Below are 25,923 nucleotides of genomic sequence, written 5' to 3'. Positions count from 1 at the left end.
GCAGAAATGATGAATGATGTATGTCACTTATTTACCTACAAACAATAATGGTGCTGGTGTCAGCTAGAAAAACATGTGCTCAGAAACGTGGTAGAATAAAAACACGCTCTTTGACCTCACCAACAGTGTTGCCTAGAGACGCCATGTTTTCAGGAACAAACCTGTCACAGAGGGAAAAATCTTTTCTTTGCATCATCACAACAAGTCACTGTCAGAGTTCAACTGTTTTATTATCAAACTAACTGCTCCAAAGGCCAGAGGCACATCAGGCCATTATGTAAGACTTTCATAAATTAAAGCTGGAATTTAGAGGGTTTTTCACACCTGAATATTAAACATGGAGCACGTCATAAAACCATGTGTAACTCTGTCCAACAAATGAGTCGTGTGACACATCAAGACAAAAACAAAAACACAGATCTTTTCTAAAAATGATGCAATGTGTGGAAAGTTGTGTGTCCAGAACAGAAAACTAACCTTCTATCAAACGCTGAACTTAACTGAACTCCATCTGGACCTTGTTCAATGATGCTGACAAAGATCTGGTCCCGCTCAATCACGTGACCGTTCTCCAGACACACAGGGAATTCTCTGCATCGACAGCAAAGACGAGAGCACAGTGTGATCAACATCAAGGTTCACCTGCTGCTCATACAACAACATGAATCATGACTAGGATCTGACTAATACAGTTTAATTTTCAACGATGAATTTTCATCTGTGCACTACACTAAACTCTAAATCCACTTTGTTGAGTTTGTAAATTATATGAATAGTCCCTTTATCTCACCAGCTGTTATTGCCTCTAGTGTGTCTGAGTAAAATGAGCTGTGAGGAGCGGCGGGTAAAAGGTAACTTACATCCTCATCTCAGAGGTGAATGAGGACAGAGGAGAGAGTGTCCCACTGGTCAGAATGATGGAGCGGACACCTTGATTCACCAGATCCTGCATGCTGAAGCCAGGAGAGAAGCACCAGTAACTCAGTATGTTTCCTACAAGGTGCCAAGAAACACATAAGACCCATTTAACCAGGTTTACTCAGAGCACAGGAAAGTCAGAGAGACAAAACTAAACTAAAACTTCCAGCAGGGTTCATCGTCTGGGACAGGTATCCACACAGAACTTGTCATCTCAATATACCCGTTAGTTAATTTAAAAATGAGTTGTGACTGTGAATGCTACGATCCAACACAAAGTATCATCACCTTGTTTCTTTGATGAGGATGAAGCCCACATGTCAGCGCTCGGTTTTTTCCTGTGCTGGCTGGTGTCTCTGTGGATATGAACCTGAGCCAAACAGATGGATATGACCGCTGACGTCACTGTGTAGATACATGACATCACTTCCATATGGGCGTTCGTGGCCTCTGATGAACACGCACCTTAAAATGAGCCGTGTTGGACTGCATCCGCTGTTGTCTGTCCGTCTCTGACGGTTCACCGCTGAACACCAGCTATAAGACAAGACAAAGAAAGGAAGAGTTATTGACTCTTTAATTATAGATTATATAATGGATCAGTGATGTGTTCATTTGCACCAGTTCTATCAAAATTTGTCAGATGTTATTTACAGCAGCAGATTGAAAGTGATGGACAACTGCAAATAACCAAATGGAAGTCAAGAAGAGACACTGAAACTTAAAAACCGTCATATTTTGTGGTGAACAAACCTTTTTTTAATTTTGTTTTTATTGTTTTGCGTTGCTGCTTTATGTATGTTTGGGCATGTGTATGTGGGCAGGGGTTCATGGGTGCTGCACGTTGTAAGATGCTGCAGCACTTGAAGTAAAAAAATAAATAAATAAAATAAACAAAGTGAGATGATGATATTAATATCAATCATATGAATCAATCTCATAAAAACAAACCTTTGTGGTTTTAACAGGAGTTTCATGCTGGAGCTATGTCACGTAGCATACCTGTATGATGTTAGCCAGCTTCTCCAGTCCACTTGTGTTCAGGAATAGTCCTCCCTCTGATGAGAAACGCGTGTCAGACAACTCATTAGTTAATTGTATAAATTACTACACATGTGACTTTGTATTGAAACTTGCTCTGTGTGATAAACCCAGCAGATGAGTCCCGAGTAAGGACCAGAACTGAAGCATTATAGAGCTACTGGTTTACATACAGTTCCTACTTAAACCTAGCTATGGGGGGGAGATGGACAGCAGAACCAGATCTTAAATCAAGTGCCATGTTGTTTTATAAACAATAACATGAAGAAATCATACTGACGTCCCACTAAGTGTCCACTGATCTGCTCCAGAGCTTCTTGGACTGCCGTCTTGCTGCTGTAGGTCAGGTGAGCTCTCTCCAGCAGCTCATAGATGAAGCTGAGGTGAACAGAAGACACTTCATTTCAGAATTCATGTTCAACTAACTTTATGTGTTTATTGTGATGATTATTATGTTTTTCTCTCTCCTGTGTATTATTTAGATTTTTGTTGTTTTTTCTTTGTCAGACTGAGACTCCTTCAGCTCACATGACCATCACATGAGAGTCATTACATTCATTGACTTGACTTTTAACACTCTTCACAGCCTCTCTCCATGCTGAACATCTGACCTCTTCACAGCATATGAACCAGCTTGTAGCCTGAGGTGCTCGGGCAGAGGTCTCTTAGAGACGAGCTGCCCGAGGAAATCAGGTCAGCAGAATCAGTGACCTCTTTTTAATCTCTCCTTAAAAATGTACTTTTATAATCAGCCAATAGATGATAGACAGAAGGACGGATGCATGGACAGACATCGCTGTACTTGAAGCTGCGGGTAAAACTGTTGTATTCTCCTTTCTATCTTCCACCACTTTCACTTACATTCCAGGTTTTGTGATTCCTTTGTCACCAGGAACCTCATAGGAATCAATGGCAGCTTCCAGATCCAGCAGAATCTCTGTCAGAGGAGACAAAAGCAGTTTGGAGAAACCCCAGAGAGCAGAGCACTGATGAAGCGGGTTCACGAGAAATCATGGAAAGCACTAAAATAAGGCTCATTTTATCTTCTTCATACTTTAAAGAATACTTACGTTTGACTTTAGCAATGGTGGCTATGTCTATCTTTAGATCTGAAATAAAAAATATCACCAGCTGAAATTTAACAACGTAGACATTTATAGATCGATTTGTTTAAAACAATGTTTTTGTCAATCAGATGCCACAATGTCCAGGTCAGTGGTTGAGACCAACAAGCATTCTGACCAGAGCTGAGGGATTCCACGTTGAAATCTTCAGAGGCTCCATGGCTGGCTTCTTTAGCCTGCTCCACCAGCAGCCGGTCCACAGCACTAATGGCTGAGGCTACATCATAGGGAGTCAGGTCAAACGACGTCGACTCTTCACACGTCTTTTCCTGCAGACAACAGAAACATGATCTGGTGGGATGGTCTGAGAAGACCGTGGTCATGTCAGTCTTCATGACCCTGAATCACTGGACCCACATGGGCTTCTTCACTCAAACCGATTCTGTCACTCTCTTGTGTACAATTGTGCGGAGCATAATGCATAACTTTAGACTGTCTGCAAGAGTGCGCTGTTATCTCCATGTGTATGATCCGTCACATCAAGAGACGTTAAAGACACAGTTTTTAACACAGTCAACCTTTCAGTCAGAGCAGTCCGTCAGTTTCACCAGGCCACGGTTAATAACCAACCATTAATTAATCACAGTATAAACAAATGGAGACAAATTAAAAGGAAAAACCAGAATAAATGAGTGGAGAAACAGGATGACTGTCTCCACATGGGACACTGATGGTTTGATGAGGATGAAGATGATGTGAATCATATGCTATGACCTTCACAGTCACCAGATCTCAGTCCAGTTGAACATCTATTTTTTGGAGCGACGTGTTAAGACAGTGCTCTCCACCACCACCATGAAAGAATATCTTTAGGCGCGATGGTGTTCATCTCCAGTCAAGTTCAGAGACTTGGAGAATCGATGACAAGGAGCAGTGAAGCAGTTTACTAAGACACTTTACACTTTGGTTTAATTTTGGCGTTCAAATACAAACTTAAGTGAAGCGTGACTGAATAAATTATGACATCCACAGAGAGGACAGAGTCTTACCACATTATGAGCTTCATCAAAAATGACCACGGCTCCATTCAGCTCGATGTTGTGCGCCCTGCGGCTCTGTGGAACAAAGAGAGAGAGAAAACAAGAAAACTGATCACTGACTTCAAAACAAACAGCGTTGTGTCTTTGTACTTATTCCAGTGTATTCCATATAAATCAAAGATATCTGAGCATGAGATGCTACTGGTCAACAGTGTGACTTCGTGTAGTAAAGTTGAACTGAACATGAAAGATTTGTAATAAATTGTCTTGATCCTCCATTGAAGATCAACTCATCACGACAACCCACAACGCTCCAAAGTGTCTCTTTCCTAAGAGACCAAAACGTGGACTAACTTTAGAGTCAGCTCACCTTCGGATCCAGCAGGTAGTTGTACGGCATAAAAATGATATCTGCTTGCTGCTTCAAGGAACGGGAGAGGTAGTAAGGACAGACCCTGGAGAAAAATGTTTCATCAAAGAATTGTCTTATTATCCCTGGAGATAAACTGCAGAAGTCTCCCTGGAAACAAATGTAAAATCCAAATAAAACAAATAACATTCCTGCTATCTAAACACCGAAGTTTAAAAAGAATGGAAAACGTAGAAATCAGTCACCATCATCCTCTTTCTCTTCTGCTGTCTCAGCAAGGACGTTGACTAAGATTTGCTCAACTTTAAAGATATGTGGTACAGTATTATCTGACAGACCAAACTGATTGAGAAAATAATCGTCACATTAATCAGTAATGAAAAAGCTGTTTCACCTTCTAATGAGGCAGGACAGATATCTGTTGGTGAAACATATGAATCTCACCTCTGTTTGTTGCCGTATTTGACCAAGTCTTCCACATCAAGGATGGAGTTCACCAAGTCTCTGTCAGTGCTCTTCTCTAAAGGAGAAAACATAACATTAAGACCTGTGAAAGGGGGTTAGAAGTAGCATTTAACACACAGATGTGAAGCCAGAGCCAGATGTTATAAACATGTTATGTAAATGATACTGATGTTAAACTGCAACAATCAGCCTGTTCAACATTTACAAATGTCAAGCAGAAAGCAGCTTCTAGATTGTATTTTGCAACATGGGTATTGTCTGTGGTAGTCAGTCCTATTGTTGCATTATTAGACCTCACTGATAACCACTGTGTTACACCATTACCTTCAACATTATTGTAGAACACACATGACCTGGTGGAGACTTTTCTTCTGCACATATGGACCTGAAACAGTAAATCATTGAAATCTGTGAAGACTGGTTTAATACCAGCTTTACATCTCCACCGACAGAACCACTTATCTGCTGCTTCTTTAAAGAGAAGTAAGCAAAACATGCTCACCCAGCAGAATCAGTACATCCATATAAACCCAGCAGTTCATATCTAAAACACATCCTCCTGACCCCAACTACTTCTCAGAGTGTGTCTGCACCTTTAAGACAATTCATCTGCTTGGGAATTTACACCATGAACAAACCAGTAGTTTAGTTGGTTTACCTTGACATGGTTGCTCTCCTGACGCATCACTTCCTGGTTGATGCACAGCTGCTCTCTTGACCCCAGCACACACACCTTTGGCCTGAATCACCAGAGACATGAAGGTTACACTGATGCATGCGTTCACCAGAAGCACTGAGAGCTCAGCTCGTGTGTGTTACTGAGGACCCGGGTCAGTGCAGCGTTCACTGAAGTTGTTTGGATGAGCGGTTGTCAAGACCATAACCTCTGCATTTCTAAATAGAGCCCATTACATCCCATTAGGCTACTGAACATTTTGAACAGGCATTGACTCTTGACTCTAGTACTGAGTAGATAACATAGTTTACCTGTATGAGGTGTTCTTTAACTCACTGATAACCTGAGCGAGCTGAGAGTGTGTCCTGGATGCATATATGATCTTGGGAACATCAGTGTAGTAGGCTGGAACACAATGAGAACACACAATAATATATTTCATGGAGTTACATGAAGCACAATATCGTAGATGTAGTGAGTGGTCAGTTACTGTTTCTATAACTGAATAATCAGTTCTGTCTCTATGAGACAGGCACAGGCTCGTACAGGGTTATACGCTTTTCCATTTATCTGCATCTTCTACAGACCAGTTTCTTCAATTGATCTTTAAACACACACTCCAATTTATCCAACAGCAACTTAGGATGATGTAATATTGCTTGACTCACTTTTCTGTTAAAAGTCTTTTTGCCATTCAGACACTAGTGTCTGTTTCATGAATGTTCATTATGGCTTCGCTCAGACATTACAGGACACAACAATTAAAGATCAGTTGTTTAAAATGCTTGGTTACATTTGGCGCCTGTTTCTGTAAAAAAAATTTATTTCAGCCAGCATATGGTTATCAGATTCTTTAAACCCTCAAATATAGAAATGAGCATCAGTCTTAAAAACCCTGTACGAGTCGGGCTCGTGTGTGCCTGAAGAACACGCTGCCACTGAAACACTCAGTTGTCAGGTGATATGATATGAACATACTTGGTGTGTCACCATCTGTAGCAGCCGTCCCCCAGGATGACAGGGGTGTGTTCGGGAACATCTGCTCCCCACCCAGCTTCTCTGCTATCTTGCGGGCAGAGATGGTGTCTTTGAAGTTCTCCCTCCAGGCCAAGGTGGCACACAGCAGGCACAGGGTTTTACCTGTGCCCGTGGGACTCTCCAGAACCCCATTCACCTTCTGCAACAAACAGGTAGACATGTGCACTCTCTGGTGTGACAGAACAAGGAATATGATGTTTACTAAATTCATTATTCTGCTACTTATAGTGGCTGTATAGTTAATCCGCTAAGCAGCTGTTATCAATTCAAAATCCCAGGTCAAACATCTGCTGTGATCTGAAGTGTGTTGTTGTGGAAGATTATTATGGCAGTAAAAACCGAGATTTCCACAGGCACCAAACATCATCTGCCACACAGGAGACTCTAAAAGATGATGGTGCGTTCATGTCTAATAAAGCTTAAAGTTTCTTTTGTTTTTACAACTGTACACTGGCTGTCCAGCTGAGAGACATTACAATAACTGATAATCATGGCGCCTCATTTGGCTCCGGTGATGGCGTTATGTAGTTTATTTCATCAGTACTTACCCTTTGAAGACACTCAATCACTTTGTTCATGTAGTCTTTCTGACAGTCATATGGAGGAAAAGGAAAATTCACTGTCACTCCACGCAGACTCAGTGACGACATTATGCGTCTCCTAGCTTAGATCAGCAACAACATGAACTGACGTAGTGTTAAAATGACACTAAAATCTAATGCTAACTGCTTTAGCCGCAGTGCACAGTAGTTACTCTCGTGTCAGACCAAGTCATGTCTCTCAACATGTCTGCACTTGGCGCTTTCGGCTTTAAGTCCGCTGCTCATGCGCACTGGAACGACGTGCCTCTGCTGCGTTCAAGTGCCCACGGAATAGTGAACATATCAGCGTCAACGCTGCAAAGGCAGGTTGCAGATGAAGATCGCGATTGGCTTCTCTAACAATGCAGATAAATGATGGTGAAAGTCATGTATAAAATAAAAGTTGTAATATTTATAACACATACGATATCCATACTGCCCCACAAAGGCAAAGAGCAGTAACTGCAGAAACAGTGAATATAAGAAGAAAGTGTTTTAAGGTTTTCACACTCGCTGACAAACAGTAGCAGACAGAAAGGCTGAAATGCCTTAATTTGCCTTAAAACAGCTTAACTAGCCTGGTTACCTTTTAGATAGATTAGTTAACTCAAGGCTAAATTACCAACTGCCCAGTTGACAACTGACTAGATGCTGCTGTTACTACCTTTATACCCCTCATATTTTATTCTGCTGGATTGAGTGTTAATAGTGACCACAGTTATTATTACAGGGTTTCTTTGTGGTTAATCATAATTCATTGTTTAATTAGTGCATTTTTTGACCAGAATATTTAGGAAGACTGTCTTCAAAAGATGTTTCAGTTCATCTTCTACTTGGAAAAGTGACATAGCAAAAGCATATTTGTAAAAAATTAAATTATCAGGTTGATTTTTTAAACACCACATTCAGGGTTAGAGTATTGGTGGATAACTTATTTGTCACTGTTCATGAGTTGAAACTCATGAACGTTAAACAATCAGTGGGATCAATAAGAAATTTGAGTGTAGTTATTTGTGGGGCTGGGTATATAACCTCAGTTCTTTTCCGTTTCTGATCACAATGTGTCTGTAGCTCTGATCATCAGCAACTGTCACCAGGATCCAAAAAATGTCACATTTACCTTTATATAACGATTAGAACACATTGAAATTGCTGTTTCAAGAAGTCATTGTCCACACATAACGATTACACAATTCAACAAGTACATTGTTTATTCTATTATATTGGAATACAATAATCATGAAATACAGTCAGTGGATGTTGGACATCCTACTCCTCTCCAGCTGAGGGCAGAACAATCTTGTTTGGGTCGTAGTAGTTCTCCGCTATGAGAGGAAGACCCTCCCTCTCTCTCTGCTGGATCACAAGCTCCGCCTCCCTTCTGGCCCACTGCCGCATTCTGGAAAACACACACGCGGGAGAAGATACAGTCAGAGAGAGGAGGGAGTGAGAAAACCAGACAAAGAAACATTTTAATACTTAACATTAATAACAAACTCCAGCTTGACTGTAAAACCCCCAAATTATTCTTTCACTGAGACCAAGGGTGTGGTCAAAAAGGTTTCTAACTGAGTGAAATGACCTGGAAGTATCTAAGTAGCATCCATGATGAGAGCTGGTTGAATTTTTAAAGAAGACAAGTCCTTTACATTGAACATTTCTAATATTCTATCCTCATTGATATAAAGTGTGTATGATACGCTTCGCCACATGACTAATGTCCTTTATTTCATTTTGGTGAAGAAAAGTAAAAAAACAAGTCTGCTTTGAAAGAAGTAGTCAGGTGATGTAATCAAACCATGACTCAGCAGAACTATCACTATGGCATCAGACAAAACGTCCTGACATCACACCTCTCATCTCATATTCGACAGCAAAACTGAGAGCAGATATGAACGGATGGGAACTCACCCGTGGTCTGGTAAATAGTGGATAAATGTTGCTCCGATAACAAGAGCCACTGAGATGCCAAAGAAGAAGCCAACCTTCATGTTCCAATCATCCACCACAGGATCACTGGAGAAGCCATGGTAGTCTGGATTCTGACAAAACACAAAGAGGAACAAATTATATACAAGAGGCATAAGACACAGTAGAGACCTTCAGCCGGTTTCACTGATGTATTCACTGATAGTCTTCACTTTTTATTAGTTATGTCACCCTGGATCAAATCAGGACAGGTGGGGGTGGGGGGTGGGGGGGTTCAGACTTGGGCAAAATAAACAACTGAGCTTAAAACAGCAACATTCATATTCGATTCCCTTGATTGAATATAAAGAATAGACATGCTCCCCCATAGCCTGCCTGTTACACTCTGCCTCCTCCTGACCTCCCTTCCAGTCTCTGTTGGAGCCCTTTCACTCCCATACACCCTGTGTTCTTGGAGGTGACACAATTATTTGAACAAAGATCATCCGTGAGTTATGGAAGTGGGACGAGTGATTTCAGGTTAAACACAGCTGTATCTAGGAGATCCAACAGTTAGTCAGTTAGTTTCCTGGAAAACGCTTTATTACCACAACTAAGAAATTTTCCAATCAGGTTTACTGACAAGTACAAATTACAGAAGGAGACAAGAGCATTTTCAATGTTACTATTCATCGATTAACTGATTCAGAGTCTGTGATAAACTGGTGGGCATTTTTCACAGCCACCTGACCTTTTATAGACCAAACAACTTACTGATTAACCAATAAAATAACAGATGGTGATGAGTCCATCAATTCAAGTAATGGTTATTTCCTAAGATGTAGTGAGCTTTGATACTGAACACATATGGAGTAGGAACAGTTTACATTTACCAAACTTGTATGGCCTTGGATGTGTAATTCTTCTGTGCGTCTTTGCACAGTGTTGCTCATAGTGGAGGACATGCTATTGTGCAGACAAGTAACTGTCACGCTGTAAACTACAGCACACTACAGCAGTGCAGCAACAAGACAGCATCAGCTGATACAGACCCATTACTACGGACTAGAGGCTGTAACTGCTGCCAAATGTACCTGAGCTGAATATTGACAAGGAGATTGTAAATTCTATTGTGGCAAGTACTTAATCAGAGGTGGAAGAAACAATTTACATTTACTCTTGTAAAATGCTAAACGCTAAAATACTAATGGTGATTCCTTCAGCTGTGAGTTCTACTTTCACTACTACCATCAGTGAGATGTTCGCCACCTTTCTGCTGTTTCTGATAATCCCTGTTATTGTGACTGCAGATCTCATCAGCTCGGTTTTTGAAAACTTGGAGGGGGCAGTGACAACGTACAATTTTTGACTGGTTATATTTTATATTGAGAACTAGCAGAGAAGCAGGATTTAGAGCAGATTGTGGAGGACTTCATAGTGCACGAGACACAGAGGGATGTTCGGACCGGCATGTGCAACACCGTAAAGCATCAACAACTACTGCGTTGCCAAGCGCTGTTTTGTCTGTTTGTCAGCTGCAGCCGCTGTCGAGTTCATGTTGTAGGAGGACTAAATAACACAAATACCTCTCTGTAAAATGCAATACAGCTCAGAAGCGCCACACACACTACAACCTCCAAAATGATCACACAGTTCAACCAACAACTCTCTCCAACAATTAATAATATTAAAATTGCAGAACTGTCTTATTAGACTGCACTTTTAAGTAACTTGAGTACAATTTTCCTCTCCTGTGCTTAGGTTTGTACTTAATGTCCGTATTTGGTTCAGTCCTGTCACTGACATCTGCTCCATTTAAAATGTCTTTTTGTTACATTATTAAAAGCAGGAATCAAGTCCAAACTTGGCTCCGCCTTTCTGGACTCAGCACCTGGACAAGAGAGTTTACACTTACATCCATCAGTAAATGTCTGGTGTCACTCTCTGGTTCTTATGCTGATCAGTGTCACAGAGCGCAGACACATCCACAGTGACTGTTGTGAACCAACCAAAGCTGAACTCGAGTAACCTGAGTGGACTGGCGCGCGTGTGTGTGTGTGTGTGTGTGTGTGTGTGTGTGTGTGTGTGTGTGTGTATAGCTTTAGCAAGCTAACGTCAGCTCTCTGATGCATTTCACAGAGGCTCTGTTAATTGTGGTGTAACAGCATATTTTGGTTTTCAGTTAGGTGACCGCTGTCTGCACATGTGACATAAACGTGTGTTCTGTTAATAAACGTTCACGTAAAGTAACGTTAACATATCATGGAGAGGAACTCACCTTGACATACTCGCTGACCTCACCGTGTCCAGCGCTGTCCGCAGCGGGGTGCAGCTCCGTCACAGCGGTCGAACCAGCGGCACCGGTCGGTTTTGACTGGGAGACGAACCGGGCCGGTGGATGGGAGAGTAACCGGGGCAGAGCGGGCCCGAGCCGTGAAAGTCGGGTCAACATTTTGACTGTTTGTGAAGGAGACAGTTGACCCGGAACCGGAAACTGGACCCTTTACCCCTCGTCCTCATTTCCTACAGCTTAAAGAGGGCATTACCGCCACCACGAGGTGATCGACGGTATTGCACCCTGAGGATTCAACATCATGAGATCAGTTGCAAACCCTGTAATACCATTAACTTGTCTCTTTTGTATTCTAAGTTTGCTAAGTAGGTTCTCAATTAAATCATTTAAATTTGCTGTTTATGTGGTGAAATTGAGGCCACATATTATGTATATTAAGTGTATGGTGTCTTTAGTCAGGTCCTCTAAACAGTGCTGAACACATGCTGCTGACGACTACTGCAATCACCAAAGTATTAAAAGTATTTTCACGCTGTGTAAATAAAGAGGATTATTATCGACAAAGTATCATAATCCAAATGCACATATATTTTAGTTCACCTTTCAGGCTTTTGTGGAATTTTTCAGTGAATTAAAAAAACGACCATCCTTCACCCAATAAATTGCATTGATTATAATTTATTTGTGTCCCATATACAGCCAGTAACACTGTTGTGTATTATATGATTAAAAAGTTTAACCTTGTGCACATATATAATTTAATGAGATAAACAAATCTTTTTTTTCCTCTTTTTTTTTACAAATGCACATATTGCTAGCTCGTAGTCCAGCTCGTCCAGTTACTAAAGTTATTTTTAAATATGCTATTAAATACTGATGTACAAAAGGAGGCCAAGCCAAGTGTAAGAGTAATAACCACAATCATCACAAGGGTCTTCCTAAAGACATGAGATTACTTCAGTTTCTGCTTAAAACAGAAGCATTTGACAGAATGGGATTTCCCTTCTGGAGGTGGAGCCGTTATACTTCCTGTTTGGCCCTCTACATTACAGACTACTGAAAATACATAGTATAGACCACACAAAACTGAGAATAAAGTCGTAAAGGTAAACAATGCTGAGAAAAAGAAGGGGAAAAAAAGACATTTTTCATAGAATCACTCCCTGACTTTGTTCTAGTGTCCATATATCCCCACATGTTCCCACACTACTGAACTATAGGTCCAAAAATCATCAAGATTTATCTGGGAGAAAATCTGGGGATTTTTGGGCACTACCACAAAATCAGGAGGTGCACCTCTTAGGATTTATTAAAGCATAACTCTGTGTTTGACTGATTTCCCATTGCAATGCAACAGCCATGTACAGTACTTCATCTATATTAATTTAATCCATATCAAAATAAGGCAGAGCCATGTCAAGATTTATATACTGTCACAAACAAGCAAAGAAACACAAAGTAATATTATGGTTCCATGACCCATGAGCGTAGAGTTGCTGAGTGGTGGCTTTCTTGCGTTACAATTTCAATATCTTTGAATTTTAAACATTTTAAAATATCTTCTCAACTCCTTAAAAATTACATCACAGTTTTAGTTACAGTTGATTCATTTTAAACCAAATGGAAAAACATGATCAACCCTTTCAATGAACGATGTCCACTACAATGGAAAGTTAAATTATATCCTGCCTCGCATCTCACTTAAAGATGGAATAAGTGATTCTAGTCCAATACACTTTTTGTCAAATTCAGTGAATATCTCCTCACGGCTGCTAGCTGGTGAATCTGGTGTTCCTACACAGCCCTGGCTTGGTAAATGGGAAATAAACAAAGTGGCTCGGCCCGAAGACAACACTATTCCTGCCAGTCAACAACAGGGGAAATCTGTGCTTGTAAACAGGACAAGGGAAGGAAAAAAAGAAGAGGGGAGATGAGGGAAGGGGGCAATGGGAGGAAGAGATGGTTAATCTGGCACATGTCATTGAATAGTTGTAATTTAAGGATTACCATGGAGAGGAGAAGGAGCAGTGTCCTCCTTGTTGCTGCCAGATGGAGTGGAGCTTTGAATGGGATTGTTTGGGGCTGCAGATGAGAGGGCAGCGATGATGTCACAGTGAGACCATGGAAGGAACCAGTGGCGGCCTATCCTCCCCAACATAGTCACATTGACATTGTTCTGCAGTGTTTCACACAGCTACTAAGTCGGTAATTGTTTTGTGCCATTTGTTAATGTTTGAGATAGCTGACTTATTGTTTGCTCTATAACGTGGTATTTCACCATACAACCTGCAGAGTGGCATGAAGACGCCCATGTCTGTTTATTTTTCAGCACGAACTTGGTGGAGGGACGGGACATGGACCAGGGAAGAACCAGTTGCATTTTGAGGTAGATCTGGATCATTTACTGTGAATTAATTTATTTTTCTCTTAAATCTGGTGTATGTGTGTGACCTTGCCCTTCTTCTTGCTATGCCAGGCGGTTACTACTGTTAGCGTAGCTCGAACTTCACTTCTATCTCTGTAGTTTGTAAAAATAATCTAATCTTTTTTAGTATAGGGTTGTGTCAACATCTGGGGGGGCGGAGCTTCTGAGGAAGCACTGAAGGGAGGGGTGTAGTTGTTTTGCTTTTGAGTTCAATTATCAAGTCTTTATCCAGGATTGCTTACTCCACCTTCAATTGAAAAATACATTTTCACATGTCTGCTTTGTTTGGAATAAAATTATTTCCAAAGTCCAAATTCAGATACAAAGTCATTTAGTCTTCGTGTCTCATAATTTAGTGACATAATCTTGACATTATTTATTGTAATTTTGAAATTTAGAATATGTAAACATTTTTAATTTAGACTTTGTATATCATAATTTTGACTCAGTAGCTCCATTCTTTGATGAAGATCTACAAATGTTTCCTCTTGTCCTGGCAGAAATGTGTTTCCAGAAAAAGTCAATGAGGCGTTAAGATAAGGATCAAATAGAAATATATAGAGTCAGTGAAATTTGGTGAGATCCTGTTTTACTACTACTATACCTTAAATGGTTAAAAATTACTTTTCTACTGTAGTGAACACCATGCATGAAAGCAATCATTGATACGACGCATTCAAATTATTTAATTCAAATATCTCTCAGTCCTAAAACTGGCTTTCAGATCAGTCTGTATGATGACACAAAGTAGACATAAGAGCACAAAAGAAAATATAAATCAAGGCTACTGATTCAAACAAGTGAGGCACTTCTCTGCCAAAAGGTTGCACATAGGCTTATATTTTTGGCCATGGCCATCACATCATATTCCACTCCAATTGTAAAGATATTATACAGCCAGGACTCAGTTATTACTTTTTCTCTACCTTTAGCAACCACAGAAAGCAAATACAAAGACTGTCATATGTGATACCTGCAATTGTGCATTAAATTAGCCTCATATAGACATATATTTCAGTGGTTTCATTGAAATCAAAATACAGACCAACAGAGCAAAAAGACAGTCTTTGGGAAACAGCAATAACCAAAGTGCTAAAATGATGCGTCTTTGAATAATGACCCACCAAAGCATTAAATAATGTACAGTACTTCCTTCACTACTGTTGTAGTTTGAATGTATGAGTCCAGCACATACAGTGTATCAACAGAATGGTATTTGTACATGTAGATCAACACCAAACTGCTCCCTACAGTACTGCATCCACATATCTTCATAGTATAACATAACTACATGACAACATGTCTCTACTCAATGTGATGTCATCAATACAAAAAGGATCCGCTGGTTTGTCCTGTTGTAACTATGGAGACCCTAGCTATGCACCAAAGTTGGACTTGAGACTTTGTGATTGGCTGAGTCACATTCAAAACTGTAAAAACAAACAAGAAAAACAAAAAATTGTAAAAGAAAAAAAGAAAGAAAATTGTTTAACCAATGTTAAACCTCCTTCTGAACATATCACTGATACATACTCATTGCACTGACCCAAAATCTTTGAATACATCAGTCACACGTCCCCTCCACCTCACCGACACTGCACTTGGGTAAGAACAGAAGTAAGGTACAGAAGTAGTGAGCCATTTAACCAACATTAAACTTTTAGAAAGTTTTGTTTTGCTGATTGAAGCAATTTATAAGTAATCTACAAGTGCAGTCTGAAAGTGGTGGAATGTACGGGCCACTGCAACATTATTCTGTTTAGACCCAGGTCTCTGGGTGTCTCACTACGCCAGCAAGTCCAGATGCAACAGCACTTTGGAAGAGTAAAAGGAAAAATCCAACACAACACCGGTTCACAACAGCAATGTGTCTTGAATTTGTGCACTAAAAGGAGTAAGGAGAAAAGTGAAGCAGCAGAGGCATCAGTGAATTTCAGTTGGGCTCCCAAAACACTGGATCCTCCATTTCCCATGATGCAATTCAATAGGATCTCTTTATCATCTGACTTTTCAGCGTCGCGCAGCGCTGACTTAACATGATGCATGCTGGTTAGAGATTTTGTCCGACTTTCGCAGGGGCTGCAGAACGTCACCATGTCACATGACATTAAAACCTTGTTAGAGCAAGGCTGCTGTAGTGTTTTCCTGCTGCACCGACTGGGAACCACCGACTGGAACAACAGAACTTTGTCCTTATTGGCTGAAGGCTTCACTGATGCACATGATGTTTTTATTCTAAAAACTTCAGATGTTATCTCCCGTGGTGCTCTCTCCAAAAGGGGATGAAATTTATTTGATCTCCTCCTTTTGGTAGCTCATTTTTTACATATGAGCACCGACACTATAGTTTCCATTTCCAGCCAGAAAGCTGTAAAACAGTTTAGCTCAGGAGTTTGTTATTATAAAGGAAGTAATGCCCTTGCAGGTCCTTTTTTAACATTTTCACAAGTATGAAATAAAACGACATAGATATAAAGAGACAAAGACATAAATAATATTAACTCTCAAAGTAATGATCTAGCAGATATTGCATGTGTGACATTTCCCCCATACACCTTACACCCATCACCCTCCATGTTCTCATTAAACATTACTCAGATTTAATTTCATGTCATGACAAATTGAAAGTTGTATCTGGCAGGAAAATGTTTTAGAACAATGTGTTTGGATGAGTAAACGGTGTATTAAGGTTTTGAAAAATATTCTGACATATCGAGGGTAACACTCACATTTGTAAATAAAGAAATCCACAGACAAGCTGTGCACGCTGTAAGATCAGTGCAACTTTTGTTACACCGTCTTTCAAACTGCACCTCAAGGTTGTTTCTGTTATAAAGTTGTAGTCTCCAAGCCCAAACTGAGATGACCCTGATGACATCACTCTGACATCATTATTTTCTCAAAATGTGTTCAGACAGAAAGTAAAGGAAATTTTTTTGTCCTAAAGTCATTTGCATGAATTTTAATGCTGGGCCATTTTGTAGTGTGTTCGCCCCAAACAGCCAAGATGCATATGGCACAAACTTTAGCTGTAAGCTAGCAACAGACGCTCAAACTTAAGTGTGTGGGAATGAGCCTCTGACTAACTCTGAACTTTTCTTCCACCCTCCTTTTTCCTCTTGTCTCTGTGTTTATAAAACAGATTTAAAGAACCAGAGTAAGTGTGATCTTTTGCTTCCTACTCGACCTCACCAAACCTCTGGGAAAAGTAACATCTCGTCCAGCAGCTTGTTACATCTGTAAAAGCTACTTCATGATATAATAAAGGACTACAGTCTGCCCAGGGATAAAAATGATGATACCTACATTTTAAAGGCAATATTTCCAGACTCTTGCACTGTGCTCTCTGCTCAGCTGTGCTTGTTGAGGCATGCCTGGGCAGGGCCTTGGAAAACTTGGATTCCTGACTGTTTTTGGCCAGTTTAAGCCTTTATTATAAAAGAGCTGACAGGAAGGCGGGGGAAAGAGAGAGGGGAAAAACATGAAACATGGGTCCCTGGCTGGACCTGAGATGGGGACATTATGATTTATGGTTTGCATCTTAACCTCTAGGCTACCAGGGCACCCCAGAAATACTGGCTTTATCTATATATGTTGATTAATTCCAGGTGGACAGCAGACATCTATGAGACTGTAATATAATGCTGAAGATATACTATTAGCTGGTGGTCAAGCTGATAAAAAATGTTTATATTTTTCCCCAAAGATCTGTATAGAGAACGTTTGTGTCTGAAATACAGAGTAAGGTATTGAATCTTGAGGTCACAAATGAGGCTAGGGTATCGTGAGAAGACCAAATGCTGGAAGGGTTTCAAGCTTCAATTCCCGGTCATACCAGAAATTCATTCCAGCTTATTCTCTGGCTGAGCATAGTTACACATAGCCGGATGGAAAGTCACAGTTTGAATTGGTTAACATTGCAAATTTGTGTCAAACTTCACCAGAGATGTATTCTGTGTAAAAGCTCTCCTCCAAAGCTAATCGGCTCATCCCTTTGAAACCAAATGATTTTGGCCTAAACTGTCACTGTAATAAATGCTGGTGTAATCTGGCCTTTAAAGTGTGATCTGGCCGTAGACAAAGCAAACAACGGAGCTCACCAGGAGCTCCAGTTTCTCAGTTTTTTTTACTGCAGTTTTCTTCTCATCTCTATATGCATGAATTTTTCACATGTATTTTAACCCTTGTGCATCTTTTACTGAGATTTGTATGCAACTGCGCCACATCTAAAATTCAACTTGTGTTCTGTCTGAACACACTTTTAGACAGAACCTCAGCAGCAGTTTTCCACCTTACAAAAATGTATTGTCGATTTTCCCTTTCAGGTTAATGGTGGCAAGCTGGGTCAGGAAGGTTAGGTATGTGGGCTGGCTTTGTCATCAGTTTATCTTATGACTAATTTAGATTTTGGTTCACAAGTTGAGCTGTTTCTGTAAAACTCCTTATGAACAGGAGCCATTTAAACCTTGACTTTCAACAACTGAGTCTGAATTTTCCCTTTTGTTTTGAACTGATTTGAGTGCTTTAGTTAAGACACTTTTGTGGCTTATTGGACATAACATGAGAATGTAAACAAAGTTAGTAAAGAGGGCAACACAGGCTAAATGCACCAAGTGGCTAAACTTTTGTTGGTTATGGCAAAACTCAGACAGTCTTACTGTCTGACCGTCAAACGCCTGAATCACAGGGTTCAACATGTCATGCATCAGCAACCTCAGAGGACACAACGAGAAAATTAAGCTCTTTCATCACCTATTCCAAGGACAGACAACTCGTCCGTCAACTGGAAGGGTTGATGAAAAAACTAAACATTACAATGAATACTGACATAAGGAATATAAATATATATTCAAGCATACACAGAATGAGTAGATTATTAACAGCCCTATTCAATTTGGAAGGCTGACTAAAAAAGACCGACACCTCCAACGGGCCACAGTCAGTCTTCTGAGGAGTTCAACTGAGGATGGGAAGCAAATGATGCATGATGGAATCAGGAAGTGGGGGAAAGGGCAACTTGAGCTGTTGGGGAGGGAATTGTGGTTGCAAGGTTATAGGTTGAGTTCGGAGATGATGACTGAGGCGATGCTAAAGGGCTGTAAATGCGCTGAGCAGAGATGGTTGAAGAAGGGGAGTGTTGAGCAGCATTAGCTGTTGTTGGGGAGTCCGAGCTAACCTCATCCCCTTCCTCCGAGTCCCACACTTCACTCTGCAAATAGTCTGCAAATAAGGCCTTGGCTCGTTGCAGCACCCTGCTCAGGTTATGGCGCCGCACAAGGCGATCAAAGTGCATGGCTAGCTCATTGTAATCCAAGCTGTTCTTGATGATGTGGTCACGGTGCTCCAGCAGGATGGACATGCACAGGAACAGCATGAAGGGATTGCCTTTGCCGAACTCTTGAGGAGGCGGCAGGGAACACGGTTTGATGCTGGTGGTCTCAGCTTTCAAAGAACTGGGTGTGTTAGCTGTGGTGCTGGGGGTTTTGTTGCCAGGTGAAGGGAGATTATTGGAGGACGACCTGCTGCCAGACAGCAAGGGGCCTCTTCCAAAGGACAAAATAGGTGAGGAGAGTAGGGATCTATTCTGAGTATGCGAGGGAGACGCAACAGATGTTTTTACAGTGGGAGTTGTGGGTGAGTTGATCCCTGTGCTGCTGAGCACTTGGGCAGAGGAAGTCAAGACTTTCGGAACAGTTCTTGGTAAGGCCTCTCTTCCATTCATTGTGGGTGCGGGTGTGGATTTTGGAGGAGACTCTGGAGAAGCTCCCGGCCAACTGGAGGGTGAAGTCGAAGATGTGGGAGAGACAGAGGAGCCAGTTTTCCACATTGGTAGGCCACTAGGAAAGAGGGGAGGTGATGACATTGGAGAGAAACCATTGTCACAGTTTTTTATGAGAGGTGTCCTCTCTCCTGGGTCCTCCTCACTGTCAACTGTGGACTGCCGCCTTGCGATGCTTGGTACTGACTTTGAAACCACCAAACCCTGTGGCTGCTCAGCATCTTCCATATCAAAGCTATCTTCATTCCGGGCAGTATAGTATTTAAAATCTCCAAAACTAGTTTGCCTCTCTAAGGGAGGAACCTTCAGATCTGCCTTTTCCACGCTCACTTGATGACTATCATAATCACTGGCCTCACTTCCATTTCCAGCACCAGCATTTTGCCTGTCTTTTTCTTCTATGACAGCATTCCTGCTCACATCTGGTTCTTCTCTCGAAGGCCTCAGCATATGTCGCCTACGCTGCTTCTCTTTTTGTTCCTTATCATCTTCAAGGCAGTTCTCAACTGTCTTGTCTTTGTCTCTGCGGGTCATTGTTTCATCTGTCTCCAGCGGTGGTCCAAGAAGCTCCACTTCGGTTTCAGGAGGATCCGGGGGCAGGGAGCTCCAGGTAACCTCAAGCATCCTCAAAGCATCGTCAAACGCAAATTCTCGCTTGAGCTCCAGAAGCAGCCAGCGGTAACAGAAGAAGAGGTCGTCGGCTCCTCTGGACACCAGGTAGGAGTAGAACTCGGGATCAGAGTACTGCAGGAGCAGCTTTAGATGCTGGAACTTAATGGACATGAGCTGCCCATCGGGCCGGAAATTCCCCTCCAAACGCTTCATAATGCCACAAAAGCAAATGAAGGCATGTGCCTCATTGTCCATTACTGCAAGTATAGGGGAGGCAATATCACTCATGCCTTGACAGTATGATATCTGAAAAACAACACATCCACACAAAGTTACAGAAGTCTACAGTTTAGAAACAAAAACTGAATTTTAAATCACGTAGATATTCACATGCTTGCATTATTATGGTATTGTAACTTCATTGAGACTTTTCTTTATCTTTCTCATTTGCTGCTTTTGTCCACAACAAGTAACTGAACATTTAGGCTACTAGGACTTTCAAAAGGAAGCGCTGACCATATTTGGCATTCTGAGGGCATCTGTATGTAAATGAGCCTGTACATGCAAAAGCAGATGGATGTAAACCAGGCAAGATTTCTTGGTGTTTATTGTGTGAAGTTGTGCGTGCGCAAGTTTGATTAATGCCAATTTTTTGGTTCCTACAGACAGTTTCACACGCTCAGAACTTTCTCTACACATGCTTTGTTAAATGAGGCCCTGGGTTTTAGTAATGATGACAGTGTCTGTTTTGGGTTGGGTTGCAATTACTGGTTCCATTTTGGATCTGGTCGACAAAATATCTAGAATCACTAGTCTCTTCTCAAACCTTTAATTGCTCCTCCTTCTTTTTGAATAATGTGCAAACCTATTTTATAATTAATATTTATCTTCAGCTGTTCCTCTCATTTTTAAGTTTAAGCTAGAGGTTGTCAGTATCAATAAGGGTTGCACAAAAAACGTAAAAAAGTATCTTTATTGTAGGTGATTATAGATCTAAATCGAATATTTGAGTATTTTTTTTTAATGTAAATGTGGAGGGCAGGGGGCCCCTCAAGGTAAAATCAAGACAACAGCAGCTGCCTGACCCCAATCCCAACAAAGTTACAAGCCAACTGACTGAACATCTCTACAAACCTGGGGATGTGTGATGGCAAATGTCGTGAGCAGGTCTGTCAGGGCAGTCAAGTGCGGACTGTCTTCTGAGCCTGCGTAATATGGATGAGCCCGGTCCGTCCTCAGGACATCTTTGAGAACATTTCCACGGATAAATTCAAGGTCCTCGTGACTGACCCGGGCAGTCCACTCACTCTTCAGCTGGTCATACTCCCTTGTCTTCTTCTTCATGTAGTCCATTCTTTCCTGTCCACTCAGTCCATCAGGGTAGACGTTCAAGAGGTATCGCCAAACAACCTAACAACAGAAAACAATTCAGAAGGTCATTCTTAAATCGATTTCATGTCACAAAATACTAATTATATAATTCAATATATGAATGCGTGATTTTAATTTCACTATAAAATTTCGGTTTGCATTTTTTGTGTGTGTGCTTAAGACACAGGCAGAAAAAAGTGGCGTTTTTGTTCTTTGGAGGATAGAGAAGAAAACCCTGTGAATAATCACAACTGCATATTCATATCAATTTGATATTATCAATTATCAAGTTGATAATCAATTAAATCTAACTAATACCCAACACTGATTATTTGGAAAAGTGCAATACATGGAATTGGTATGTAATGCCAGTAGAAGTCAGGGGCAGCACCTTGCGCAGTGAAGGCTCCACACCACCATGGTAGATTCGCAGTCGGAGTTCCTCAGGTCGTGTCAACTGGCCCTGTCCATTGAGGTAACTGTGAAACTCAGCATCGCTCAGAGGAGGCTTGAAAGGCTTGATCTCCTCCCCATAAGACCAGCTGAAGGCCTGCTGGACTCTAGACAAGGTCCGCCCCACCTGAACACAAGTGAAACAAGCACATAAGCAAAGATCCTGACTCATCGAGACTAGATGAGAAAGGTTAAAGAAAGAGAAGGAACCTGGGATAGTAGAGACTGGGTGAAGGGGAGAGCTGCAGATGCCAGAGACTTAGTCCTCTCTGCAAGAAGCTGCTCAGAGCCGATCACGTCTTTAGGGCTTATGATGTCCCAGTCCTCCATAACAGGACCTGCAGTTGAACAAAACGTAGTAGACTTAATCATCAATGTTAGTTCTTCCTCTATTTTATACTCCTACTTAAAGGATTGGTTCACAATTTTTCAAATCAATCGGAAACCAATGGTCAGGTGTCCATATGTACATTGAAACAGGTTTTACTCAATATAGTCATTCCTCCTGTTCATTAAAAGATCTTGCATCAAAATAATATTAAGGAAATGCAAGTTGAAACCTTTGGAACCGCCCTCACAGTCTGGAGGGGTTTGCGTTACAAAAAGTATCTCTATAACTATTGGGCAGCTAAGCTAACATTCAGATACAACACTCCTGGACCCACAATCCAAACATGTCTTGGTGGTATCTAAAATCTCCTTTCCTGTTCCTCATCTTCCTTCATGGAACTAGGTTCTCCTCGTCCAACACACCTCTCTCAGTACACTGACAGTTCAGCGGTTCCTTCCGCTCTTAAAACAAGTTATCACTTTCAAAAACACCTTAAGCTCTAAGCGCCAAACATATACATAACCATTAATAACTAAATACAACATATCCCAAATCAATTTCTCTTGATGTCTTTTCAGATGCCATATTACAACCTTATATCCCAATTTTCCTGTTTAACTACTGTCTGAATCATGTGTTATGTGTGGTCTTTAAATGTACACCATTTGAGTAAAATCTGAACTCACTCATATATACAGTGTTTTACAGTTTAGGTTAGTACATGGTGTACATGATTAAAATGGTCTGCAGATTTCTCTGATATATTGAGACCTCCAAAGTTTTGCCTTTTTTCCCTTTAAACATTTAGGTTTTTGTTAGTTGGTTTATAGATACATTGGTATTCTCACTGTCTTCTGAAGGTTTTATGTCCATCTTGAGCTGCAGATATGGTTTGGCTGCACTGACAAATGCAAGATCCAAATCCCAGTCAGACAGCAGAGACGTATACGTTTCAGCACCACTCCGATCTCGAGACAGGTAACTGATCCCAAAGTTCCGCTTCCTAGTTTGAAAGACAAAGAAAAGGAAATGCTGACACACATACTGTAACTCTTGTTGGGACAAACTCTGATAATATTTGTGTCTATACGGCACTTTAGCCAGGGTGATCGCTCTTACCCATTCAAATCAAAGGCTCTGATAAGTATGTGCTGCAGGACCTCCAGTGACGTTATCTGAGGATCAACAGCAAAGGAGCGAAACTCCACAGGAAGCACCCCGTCACATTTCTGAAAGGGATCACATCGCAATCTCTAAAATATCATCACAGAAAAATAAAATTATGGTACAACATGGTATAATACCATAAAGTATAAAATAATGATGGCTCGATAATAAACAGCAGAACGTAGTCTATGCACTGTTAATCTACTATTTTGGTGGCATGCAAGAATTGATGTACTGCACGGTTTTGTACCAAACAGAGGGAATGTGCACGGACTCAAACTGTGACATTTTTATGTCTTTAAATATCACAAAAAGTCAGAAAACATGTCTTTGCTAAGAAACGTTGTTTTATGAGCAGTTATCAAAGCTGTCACCTCATGGCACACCATTTTTTGTTTTTCTTGGAGTGATTACTGTTTACTATTGTGGGACAACAGAATCTATCAACAGCTCAGTCAAACATTGCGCCATTTTAGTCTGCATACATAATCAATACAAGATTGGATACTGCTGGTAAGACTGGGTTATGTATTTGAAATAATTATTATTTAAGTAAGAATATTAAACTAAAAGATAGTAGTATATCGAATATCCGATATCAAGATATGGCAAACATATACAAAATATATATATCATATATGAAATCACATAGCAAATGTTCGGTGCAATTAGCTGTGTTCTCTTGCTGAGACTGATTCCCCAGCTCTAGTGTGCAGTATGCAATACACACTTAGAAATCACTGTATGTGGTTTATTATTCAGAAGATATTCTACTTTGCAACATATAGCGAGACAATTAAATAACAATACGAGCTTCTTTTTATTGACAACAAAATGCCTCCAGGTAACGCTTGACGTCACGGAGTTCTGTCCGTGTATACACGCACGCATCTGCTGAAGAGGCAGGTGACGTCAGCTCCAGTCTGCGAGGGTTCACTGCTTTGGATTGAGAATTAGGATGGATTTTAATAATGTTTTCATAGATGAGTGTCAGTTATAACAGGGTGTTACAGTGGGTCCAAAATAACGTGACAGGAAGAGGTGATTAACCCCCCAGCTGACATAGACAGAATCCAGCGAAAAATAAAACGCTGGCGATAAACAAAACGATAAATTCGCAGGTAGCCTCGCTCCCGTCAAAAACACTGTTCCACAGCCAATGTTACAGGTGTTTCTGTCGACGTGTATCTCCACAAGGTGTGTTTGACAGAACAAACAAACACTGAGCAGACACTTCAATAAACAGGACAACGCGTTTGCTAGCTAACTAGCTGACGTTAGCAGACTATTTGTTGCTCAAACCTTGATCATCCTACCTTGACTTTGACACGAACCACCCCCCTCTCCTCCTCGCCTGCCATTTTAAAGACTCCGTGTCGGAACAGAATGGTTGTTCTGTGTTATGTTTTCGTTCTACGCCGACATGGTGATCTATAACATGAAGGGGGGTAGCAGTGGTCGAGTTCTTCTATTTCGTGATCTTCTTCTGCTTTGATTTCACAGAGGGTTTACAGCTGCATTACCGCCATCTACTGGATATAGCTCACTAACAAACCTCAAAGGACTACAGTGTACTGGTACAAAAGTCTAATTTTAACTCATGTCTTTGCTGTTGGGTAGTTCAATCTAGAACAATGCATTGTAAACTGATCACATATTTATATATATATATATATTTATATATAGTATAGTATACAATATAATACTTAATAATACTTAATCTGATCTCAGAATTTCAAACTTGTACCACTGTTATAGTTACTTTCCACCAAAATAGGCTACATATCACAACTGGTAGTGTGCTGCTGAGCATTTTCCAGGTTTGTAGAATTATTATTTACTTACAGGACAGCCAGGGAGCTATGCAAAGTGTTCTGTTTGCAGGTACAAAGTGTATTTAATTTAAACCCGCAGTGGAAACTATCAGGCCTGCTAATACCTAACATACTGACCTCAAGGTCTGCAACTCAGCCTGCCAAAAGCATGATGCTAGTCAACAGAATGCCAGTCTATGACTCCAGTCTGCCTCCCAGCATGTTAGTCTTCAGTCTGCTCTCCAGTCAGTTCAGTTTGGGTTTGTGCCTTCAACCCTCCAGTCCTGAGCTGGCTCCACAGTCTCCTGTCCCCAAGCTGTGTCTTCTGTCCAGTTCAGACCTAGAAAATGATGAAAAGTCCCCTGTCTGGGGAACTCACCTGGCCATTTTCTCAGGGTTCTGTGGTGGCCCTGGCTCCTGATGCCTCAGGGAGACTCAGGAGCCCATCTCTGCAGGAACCCCATCCTCCAGCCAGCCCAAGCCGCAGCACCAGGTTCCCAAGCAGCACAGCGACCCTGAGCCTGTCTCAGCTGCCCAACTACCCTGGGAATTGATTTGGACTTACTGTAACAAATAT

General features: G+C 41.1%; 3 protein-coding genes across 4 annotated transcripts in view; all 3 read right to left on the bottom strand.

The window, feature by feature from the left end:
- Positions 1 to 7,262, bottom strand: part of rtel1 (regulator of telomere elongation helicase 1) — a 7,595-nt gene extending 333 nt beyond the window's left edge. Inside the window, exons 1-17 of the mRNA XM_022761682.1 lie at positions 7,161 to 7,262; positions 6,553 to 6,751; positions 5,886 to 5,979; positions 5,557 to 5,638; positions 5,223 to 5,283; positions 4,878 to 4,953; positions 4,434 to 4,518; positions 4,073 to 4,138; positions 3,202 to 3,352; positions 3,030 to 3,068; positions 2,821 to 2,896; positions 2,240 to 2,337; positions 1,921 to 1,976; positions 1,384 to 1,455; positions 1,207 to 1,288; positions 861 to 993; positions 478 to 591 (exon numbers count right to left, since the gene is read on the bottom strand). Coding sequence (XP_022617403.1) covers positions 478 to 591; positions 861 to 993; positions 1,207 to 1,288; positions 1,384 to 1,455; positions 1,921 to 1,976; positions 2,240 to 2,337; positions 2,821 to 2,896; positions 3,030 to 3,068; positions 3,202 to 3,352; positions 4,073 to 4,138; positions 4,434 to 4,518; positions 4,878 to 4,953; positions 5,223 to 5,283; positions 5,557 to 5,638; positions 5,886 to 5,979; positions 6,553 to 6,751; positions 7,161 to 7,262 — 1,586 coding nt within the window. The remainder of the gene's footprint in view (positions 1 to 477; positions 592 to 860; positions 994 to 1,206; positions 1,289 to 1,383; positions 1,456 to 1,920; positions 1,977 to 2,239; positions 2,338 to 2,820; positions 2,897 to 3,029; positions 3,069 to 3,201; positions 3,353 to 4,072; positions 4,139 to 4,433; positions 4,519 to 4,877; positions 4,954 to 5,222; positions 5,284 to 5,556; positions 5,639 to 5,885; positions 5,980 to 6,552; positions 6,752 to 7,160) is intronic.
- A 1,116-nt stretch (positions 7,263 to 8,378) lies between these two features.
- Positions 8,379 to 11,608, bottom strand: ndufb11 (NADH:ubiquinone oxidoreductase subunit B11). The gene is made up of 3 exons (XM_022761694.1): positions 11,380 to 11,608; positions 9,105 to 9,235; positions 8,379 to 8,592 (listed from the first exon to the last, which is right to left on the bottom strand). Exons 1-3 carry the CDS (start codon positions 11,551 to 11,553, stop codon positions 8,463 to 8,465), a joined length of 435 nt encoding a protein of 144 aa, XP_022617415.1. The 5' UTR covers positions 11,554 to 11,608; the 3' UTR covers positions 8,379 to 8,462.
- A 2,832-nt stretch (positions 11,609 to 14,440) lies between these two features.
- On the bottom strand, positions 14,441 to 25,008 carry tbc1d25 (TBC1 domain family member 25). 2 transcript variants are annotated; one of them, XM_022761679.1, is made up of 7 exons: positions 24,849 to 25,008; positions 23,485 to 23,594; positions 23,214 to 23,368; positions 22,245 to 22,372; positions 21,973 to 22,161; positions 21,345 to 21,620; positions 14,441 to 20,516 (listed from the first exon to the last, which is right to left on the bottom strand). In XM_022761679.1, the coding sequence occupies exons 1-7, from the start codon at positions 24,891 to 24,893 to the stop codon at positions 18,813 to 18,815; spliced, it is 2,607 nt and encodes an 868-aa protein (XP_022617400.1). In that variant the 5' UTR covers positions 24,894 to 25,008; the 3' UTR covers positions 14,441 to 18,812. The 2 variants fall into 2 exon arrangements, with proteins under 2 accessions (XP_022617400.1, XP_022617401.1); XM_022761680.1 differs by having other exon boundaries at positions 24,835 to 24,854.
- Positions 25,009 to 25,923: the final 915 nt, after the last annotated feature.

This window comes from Seriola dumerili, unplaced genomic scaffold (genome assembly GCF_002260705.1).
Source record: "Seriola dumerili isolate Sdu_G_001 unplaced genomic scaffold, Sdu_1.0 BDQW01000425.1, whole genome shotgun sequence".
Taxonomy (NCBI): Eukaryota; Metazoa; Chordata; class Actinopteri; order Carangiformes; family Carangidae; genus Seriola; species Seriola dumerili.
The sequence above is the reverse complement of the archived record's forward strand: the minus strand, read 5'-3'. Positions and strand labels throughout refer to the sequence as shown.

Excerpts from the sequence above, each read along its gene's own strand:
- ndufb11 (XM_022761694.1), bottom strand. The coding sequence starts at position 11,553 with ATGTTGACCCGACTTTCACGGCTCGGGCCCGCTCTGCCCCGGTTACTC. Across the intron at positions 9,236-11,379 it reads AGGTCAGCGAGTATGTCAAG|AATCCAGACTACCATGGCTT; the intron begins GTGAGTTCCTCT and ends GTGTTTTGTCAG. Across the intron at positions 8,593-9,104 it reads CACTATTTACCAGACCACGG|AATGCGGCAGTGGGCCAGAA; the intron begins GTGAGTTCCCAT and ends TGTGTTTTCCAG.
- tbc1d25 (XM_022761679.1), bottom strand. The coding sequence starts at position 24,893 with ATGGCAGGCGAGGAGGAGAGGGGGGTGGTTCGTGTCAAAGTCAAG. Across the intron at positions 23,369-23,484 it reads AGAGCCTTTGATTTGAATGG|GAAGCGGAACTTTGGGATCA; the intron begins GTAAGAGCGATC and ends CTTTCAAACTAG. Across the intron at positions 22,162-22,244 it reads CCCAGTCTCTACTATCCCAG|GTGGGGCGGACCTTGTCTAG; the intron begins GTTCCTTCTCTT and ends ACTTGTGTTCAG.